The sequence below is a fragment of the Poeciliopsis prolifica genome, unplaced genomic scaffold, assembly GCF_027474105.1.
Source record: "Poeciliopsis prolifica strain line A6 unplaced genomic scaffold, Auburn_PproV2 SCAFFOLD015, whole genome shotgun sequence".
Classification (NCBI taxonomy): Eukaryota; Metazoa; Chordata; class Actinopteri; order Cyprinodontiformes; family Poeciliidae; genus Poeciliopsis; species Poeciliopsis prolifica.
In genome coordinates, this window is record NW_026562390.1 from 7,288,236 (window position 1) to 7,296,527 (window position 8,292).

General features: G+C 36.8%; 1 protein-coding gene across 1 annotated transcript; it reads right to left on the reverse strand.

The window, feature by feature from the left end:
• Nucleotides 1-685: 685 nt before the first annotated feature.
• On the reverse strand, nt 686-7,843 carry LOC129366581 (sodium/glucose cotransporter 1-like). The gene is made up of 15 exons (XM_055040530.1): nt 7,672-7,843; nt 7,209-7,280; nt 5,838-5,942; nt 5,621-5,680; nt 4,770-4,874; nt 4,574-4,679; nt 4,108-4,188; nt 3,786-3,994; nt 3,125-3,260; nt 2,914-3,021; nt 2,675-2,825; nt 2,419-2,587; nt 1,674-1,889; nt 1,186-1,288; nt 686-988 (listed from the first exon to the last, which is right to left on the reverse strand). Exons 1-15 carry the CDS (start codon nt 7,804-7,806, stop codon nt 774-776), a joined length of 1,971 nt encoding a protein of 656 aa, XP_054896505.1. The 5' UTR covers nt 7,807-7,843; the 3' UTR covers nt 686-773.
• Nucleotides 7,844-8,292: the final 449 nt, after the last annotated feature.

Consider the following 8,292-nt stretch of genomic DNA (forward strand, 5'->3'; position numbering starts at 1 on the left):
TGTGCATTTTTAAAATGTTATTCTTAGTGCAACGTTGAACAATGTTAAGAAAATAAACAGGAGCCAACTTGAAGCTCATTATTATTTCTGAGCTTTTCTCAAAATCAGTCCAACTCTTTTGAACAAAACCAATAACAAAAACAAACATTGAGATGTGCAGTCATCTGGGAATATCTACAAATTTACAATAATCTTATATGTTCCTCTGGTCTGTCATGACAAAAAAAGGGCCGAGCCCAAAAAGTTCTTGATTTACCAGAAAGCCTAAATTTGAGCCCTCATCTATGACCAACATGTATAAATCATGACAGAAAGAACAACAGAAATTGGGTACCTTAGATTGTCAAAGTCACCCTCTGAAATAAAAAATAGACAAGCTCTGTCTCCAGAGATAATTACTTATGAAAAGTAGACAGCTGATTGTTCAACCATCTGATCAAGAGTCTTCTTAGAGGTTTTCCACACATGTCAAACAGGAAGGGGTGGATGTTGTGACAAATGTTTGAGTATTACATTTATATCCTTTTAACAAGTTTTATGTGTATGATATGACTTGATTCACTGGTTTACTAAAAATGATAAATATAGTAAAAATGCTTTTTTGTCTTGTGTGGTATCAGTACTCAACTTACAATGCAGTCTGAAATATAGAGTTCAGAGATTTGAAAGTACCTTAGGTTGTATCAGAGAGTTATTTTGGTCATACTTTATATTATGGTTTCCACTGTTACTAAAAATATAGTATATTTAGGAGTATTTAATGCTGAGCTTCTCTAACCAAAGTATCCATGGAAGAACACAGCCACAGCCAGGAGAATGATAGCATTTGCATTAACAACGTTCCTCCAGAGAGGTTCTTCTGTTGTATCCGTCAGCTTCCTCTTCATCTCTGCCTCCTCCTCTTTAGTCATTTTTGGTCCTTTTGTCTTCTCCAATCCACAGAAGCACATTATTGCTTTCTTGCAGAATCCTGGTTCCTCCTCAGGTTCTGGAATAAAGGTTAAAACATTTTGTTTTGTTTTTTTTAATAAAAAAAGAACAAAAAAAAAACAATAAAAGAATAGACTATTTACATTTTTCAAACATTTCTAAGCAAAATTCAGAAGATCCATTATTTCCAGAGCTTAAAAACCTTGCAATTTATAAACTAACAATACTTTAAACATAAATCTAACTTATCATCACCTTCCATCTTCTTTTCATCCTCCTCATAATTAACCCAGTCATCTTGTTCAAGGTCAACTCTCTCCTCAGTACTGTCCCTCAGACTCCAACACAGTCTATGCAACTGAAAAAATAAAAAATACATTATGTGTAGAAATTTTATAACTGCATATTTTGATCAGATTGAATAATAGCAATGATAGAAATGTTATCTGGTGATGTAAGCCAGGATAACAGTATCAACCACAAAACAAAAGCAAAATACATTGTGAAGATGCTGCTCGAAATTGATGACAAGTCCTATGACAAGACATTGCACCAAAAACAATATCATCCAGAATGATATTCAAGCAAATATCATTCTGGATGCACTCTACACTGTAGTACATGTGTAAAATTATAATAAAATGTTAAATTTTTAAATTAAATAACATGGCTATGAGAGTTATTTTTCAAGTCAGCAATTACCGATAGATCAAAACCGACTTTATCTTGCTTCGGTCACTTACATGCTTATCGTCGATGGGTTTGGTTATGAGAGAGACTCCAATTATGACGATGCAGGTGATAGTAAACAGGATAAGCCCAAAGTACAGGTAGTGCACGCCACATATGACAGTAGGACAATCGCTAGGGCTAACACAGTTCCCAGTCCCATAGGCAAACTCAGCTATCATCCTGGTCAGACCCACAATCAGACCAGCGATGAGTCCATAAAAGGCACCCTTTCAGGAAAAATAGAGAAAAAAATAAAGTTAGGAGGATCACACTTTGAAAATAAGACAAGAAATAATACAAACTTCTGTTTGAGATTTGACATGAAAAAATAAATATTGCTGTTGTTTGGGAATGATAAATTGTAGTTGCTCAGTGGATGTCCATAAAATTAGGTTGATTTTATTTGCATCGAATATTGTTTGATTCAATATTCTGCTGAAGGGTATTGTGAGTATCAAACACACTTGGGTTAAATAAACTGCTTGTTACCAGCCTATTGCAGAGCTGAATGAAAGTGAGAGAATTCAAGCATTCTGGAGCAGAGATGCTCCAAAAGTTGCAGGATGGTAGCCTTTCATGACTGGATTTGGGGACCAGGGGTTTAGATTATTCCACATCTATTTATCATAACGGCATAGAATAGCACTTGTGCTTTGATTTAGCAAAACATTGTAAGCTGGTTCCAAATAAGTCTCAAAATTCCCAAGACAAAGTTTATTATCAACAATAACTTTTCAAAATCAGAAGCAAACTCACAGCTTCGTTGACCCGCTTGCAAAAGATGGCGAGAAGGAAGACAGCAGAAATAGGTGGAGCGAGATAGCTGATGATTGACTGGATGTAGTCAAAGAGCTGACCACTCTGGGCTGACTGCACCACTGGGATCCAGGCTATGCTCACACCAATGAGGAACACAATAAACACCCTGCACAGTTGAGTACAAACACACAGTTATTATAAATGTCACAAATACAAACAGTATTCAAATTAAACACAGACTAAACAGTTTTACCTGCCAGCAATCATCAGTTCCCTCTCTTTGGCACGAGGACGGACCTTAGTATAAATGTCCATGGTGAAGAGAGTACTAGCACTGTTAAATATTGAAGTGAGGGAGCTCATTAGAGAGGCCAGCATCACTGACAGCATCAAACCCCTCAGGCCTGAAGAGAGATAGACAAAGGTGAAGGAAAACATAAAGAAACAAAAGTGTTGATTCAAATTCAAAGACAATGTTGTTGATCCACTCACCATTTGGCATAATTTCCACAACCAATTTGGGATAAGCAATGTTTGTGCATGCCACACTAGAGCCACAGTATTTTTGACATTCGTCTGGGTCCACACATGCCACCACATCTGGATTAAGTTAAAATTAAAGAGACGTAGGTTAGGTATTATGTATTATTTCTGACAGCAGGTTTGCATTATTCCAAACAAGAGACTTCAAAACCTCACACACCTGGATAGAGGATCCTGCTTATCATCCCAGGAAAGACCATGAGAAACATGGGCAACAGCTTCAGATAGGCACATAAAATGCAACCTGCTTTCACATGAGAGAGATTCTTGGCTGAAAGGCAACGTTGAACAATCACCTAGAGAAAAAGATACAGCTTTTGTCATAAGTGCAAAAGATTACAAGATTCAAATGTATTTACAATAAATGTCATTAGTGTTGCAACTGAAGCATCACATCCTATTTCAAATATCTTTGCTAAAGTCATAATAAAAGCCCATTGAAGTAATATATATTGTGGCTCTGCAATGAGGGGATGAGGGGTCCAACCAACATGTTGGTGTTTATAAATCACAATCCCTCACTTTAACTTTTACATTCAGTTCAAAGTGAAAAAAATAGCATGCAAACTTAAGCCAACTGTACCAAATTTATCAGATCAAATCAAGTTTGCAAAATATGTGTGAAGGATTTTCTTGACTATCAGCTGGCAACCTCTGACCTGCTCAGTAATTCTGTCTTAAAAAGGTAAGATAAAAAGAGTGTAAACAAATGAACTTTCAGATTTTATGGCCTTTTATAGTTTGTGCTATGCAGTAAAACCAGTTACTGAGTCAGAAGACGTAAAACTTCCACATAGTCAAAAGTGGTGATCATTACCAACCTGATCAGTGCACCAGTACCAGATGGTCTGAACGGTGAGTCCAAATGTAAGTGCAGGCCAGGGGAGGTCTCCATTTATTGGGTCCCTGAACAGGTGGAAGGCGTCTTCCCGAGGCTGGTAGCACTCTGCGCTGATGTTACCGGTGATTGAGGGAACTGAAGCCATGTACCTGTCCTTCATATTTTCATAGCCTCCCACTTTGTTGAAAGCTGAGGATGCATGAAGGTTAGACTGAAGTTTATACTTCAGGTTCTCAACAATATGACAATAAAACAAATATGGGAACAAAGTCAAATTTTAAATAATGATTACTATTTATTACCAAAACCCATGAGAATGAAGGATCCAATAAGCATGATGACGGTCTGTAAGGTGTCTGTGTACATCACTGCAGCCAGTCCACCTGAGATAAAACATGACGTTTGAAACCTGTCATTTTTTTCATAGTACTATTTGAGAGATTTTATTTTTATGGAGATGTTCTTAAACCGCTTGTCTTTTAAAAGAGATTCAGTTGCATTACATAGTGCAAATCAGCAACTGAGCACCATTTCAGTACTTGCTGTAGTCTATGAGTGTCTCACAGACACTTTAGAGAAATAAGCAGAAACTAGACAGGGGAGCTGGGTTAACGTGACTTTGTTTTTAAATCTCTGCAGTACATGTGGCCTTGAGAAGACTTTCTCCTCCGTATGCAATTTTGCTTTGATAAGACTTCTTTGTTGGCCAAGTTTATGAGGAAGATGATGATCCATAAAAAGGAAGTGAATTTCTTCCTGAGGATGCACCTGTGATGGTGTACAGCGCAGTAATTGCCAGTAGAGCGATAACAGCAACGTAGATGTTCAGACCAAGAGCCAGCTGGATGAAAATGGCTCCAGAGAACATGTCGGCCTGGAAGGAGACACACACACAGCATTTGACTTTGATTGTATTTCATTGTTGAAAACAGGAAGGTTTTAGTCAACAGCTACACAAACTTACAGAGATCTTAGTGAAAGCGTACAGCAAGAGGGAGAGCACGGAGAGATAAATACGAATACGCTGTCCTCCGAACCTCTTCTTCAGATACTCGGGCATGGTGACCACCTAGATACACACATAGCGATGATACTTTGCTTCTTATAGCCTCAAAGTTTGAAAATCATAACACTTTTATTGTAAATGGAAAATACACTCATGTGTCAACTTGTTAGGTATGCATCTATGCAACAGTAACTAAAAAACAACTATTTGTAGATACAACATATATATGTAGAGATTCTAGATATGACAAGGTATCAAGAATACCTTCTTTGAACGCACAGGATGTCAGTCCTTGAACCACATGGGCAACAACAACAGAGGAACACCCTGTGCACCACTGCTGTCTGCTAATAACTAGAAACTGAGGCTACATTTTACACATGGACACCAAAATATGAAAATAATACTGTGACTGACTAATCTAGATATTTAGCATGAACATTCAGATAGTATGGATCCCTTAAGACTTCTATTGAACTAGATGTGCTGGATATTTTCTTGGTAGACTATTGGTCCCCTTAAAAGCCACAGTCTTAGTATTGTGGTCTTTATGACTACAATAAGCCCATCTTCTGAAGGTTACTTCCAGCAGGATAGTGCAAAATGTTGCACAGCTCAAATGAAGTTAAGCTGGTCTCAGATTCACATAAACTGCATGAGGCAATTATATCACTTTCGACAAACATCAAGGAGGAATACTTCAGACATCTTTTTTGATCTATGCCAAAACAAAAATCCTTTTGAAGGCAAATGTTGCTCTGACCCTTGATAATTGTCAAGGCATACCAAACAAAGTGTTCATAGCTTACCCCTGCCTTGATGTAGATTGGTACAAACAGCCATCCGAGAATGACCATAAGAACGAGAGCCTGCAACACACAGAAATACAAGACACATTGAATACATTAGAACAAGAATTTGTACTTAACTTTTACAAATAGAAATTTGCATTGCCCTGTAAACTTTAAGGTCCCCTCTGAGGGGGAACTTCTGTACTTGTGTTAGTGACAAAGAAGGATTACTCACGTTCCATTCAAATCCACAGATGGCAATGCCAGCAGCAGCAGCAGTACCAGCAATCCCTACAAAGTGGACGCTGCCAATGTTGCTAGCAAAGAGTGAGGCGCCGATCTGTGCAGAACATCACAGAAAAAATACATTGAAAAACGATATACTGAAGTGAAAGCGTGAGATAAATTGGAGAGAACAATGTATTTTAGATCTATCAAAGGAACTAACAATAAATAAATTAGAATAATTTAGAATTAGATAATGCATGATGCTGTATCTTATCAATGTGCACAGTAGAAAACGCAAATACTTTTCTGTACTAACTTTATGAATCATAACAAAAATCTAATTCTAACAATTAGGTGAGAATAGAAGCAGATGAACAGATTTTAAAAACACTTTTCTCATTGCAACAGTTAAAAGTAGGGTTGATGGTTATATAGTAAGTTTTCAGGATAATCATGCTTCTTACCACTGAGTAAAGAGAGTTAAAACGTTTCTTTGGGAAAGGTGGAAACACTCTCAATCCATTTCAAAATCTGTGTTGGAAATCAGACAAGTGTATGCCGTGGTGGTTTCAGTATGAATGACTCTTGGGTAAAAGACTCAATCTGCTGGTTCACGAACAACTAAAATGCAAGATTTTGAAGCATGATGCAAAGTCCCATTGGAAAGAATATAATATAATCCCAATATTCTGAACCAACACAAAGCAGTGGCATTTATCAATTAATTTATACCTAAGTTAAATTAACAAAACTGATTAATAGGTTATACTTTATTGTCTTGTGCTTGGATGCCTCTCTTTCTCATACCTCCCTGTGCAATTGCCCATACAGCCTGTTTGCCTGACAACAAACCTTTCAAAGCTGATATATAAACTGATTTATGAGAATATTGCAATCTGATTGACAAAGAAAATTATTATTATTCAGTAAAGTTCATGTTGTTATTCAGAAAAAGAAAAAGTAGGGATCATCCAGCATTTGCCTTCACTCAATTTGAAATAAAGATGTATCAATATTTACATTAATATTTACCTGTTAAAAAGCAAATTTTGCATCATGTCTGTTTATAACAAACAGTGAACAGACAGAATATTGCCAATGAGAAGATATTCCTGTTTTGTATTAGCCTTATCTTTACAAAGACATGGATTCCTTTAGTTTCCTGACTCTGTATAAACAATCTGACTGGGATTTTATCCAGTAAGAGTAAACAGAGTGGTTCAGGGTGTTGTTCTGTTCATCTCAGGCTGTAGGTTATTAAATAAACAACCCAGTGAGGATCAGATACTTACTAACTATACCATTGGTAGGCATAATAAAAAAAGCACTTTGTCTGTGCAGATCTAATTTTAATCTTATCTTGTATTAAGATACCCACCGGCCACCACACCATACTCCTCCCTGCGAGGAAGAAGCCACCCACAGTGGATCGATTGGTGCGCACCATAGCCTGCAGCAAAAAAAAAAAGCAGAATAGCTTAGCCAATCCAAAAATCTGAGCAAGAGATGCCCTAGCTCTAGTTAAAATCAAATTGCTTCACAAAACTCTGTGCGTCTCAAGTTCTTTGCCTCCAAATTCTCTGATCTGACAAACATTTTTACTGCTTCAGCATGTGAAGTTGGATTCAGAATTTTTAAAAAACATATGTCCACTGGCTAGAGATATTTGTTTTACAAATTTCTCTAATATAAATAAAGTAAGTCTGACATGTAACACTCATAAATGTAGTTAAGGTGTAGAGAAGAATAACTAAAAGGTTTCTTTTTACTCAAATAAAACTGTAGAAAAGCCACATAAAATCATAACAATAACCCAACCATGAATACTTTATAAAACTCACCCATACTCCCACAAGCAGGACAACTGCAAAGTAAACAACAATAACGGAGATGTCTGCTGCATTATTGAGAGCCGATCCAGTTGAATTTTCCTTGTTTCTCTTGATGCGGGAAAATCCAAAATAATCCCAAGACATTTTGCTCAGAGTGGGTGTCCAATAAAGGTGTGTTACTGGAGTCTGTCCTCAGTGACTGCAACACGTGCATGACACTTACCTTTATATCTTTTATGTTTGTGTGTGTGACAGAAAGAGGGAGGGTTAATTGATAATGGGTTTATGTGTGTGTTCTGTGCTGCACAAAGTATCAATGTCATCTAAAAGTGAAACTCCAGTTTTTCCATCTTTTTGCTGTTGAGTCTTCCATAAGTTTTTGTGTGTGTTTTTATTATTATCTATCAAACCGATCAATTGATTGAACAAATTTGCATAGCGCTCCACTTTCTGATCTTTCTATGAAATCAATTACCCCAGTATAGATCCTACAAAATTCAGCTGCAAGAGGGGCAAGTATGACATTTGACATCACTCTGAGTATGAAGTTGCTTCACTGACTACTTGTACTCTTTAAATTGATTTTTTTTGTATTTTTATTTGATACTTTTAATACAAACTATTGATCTG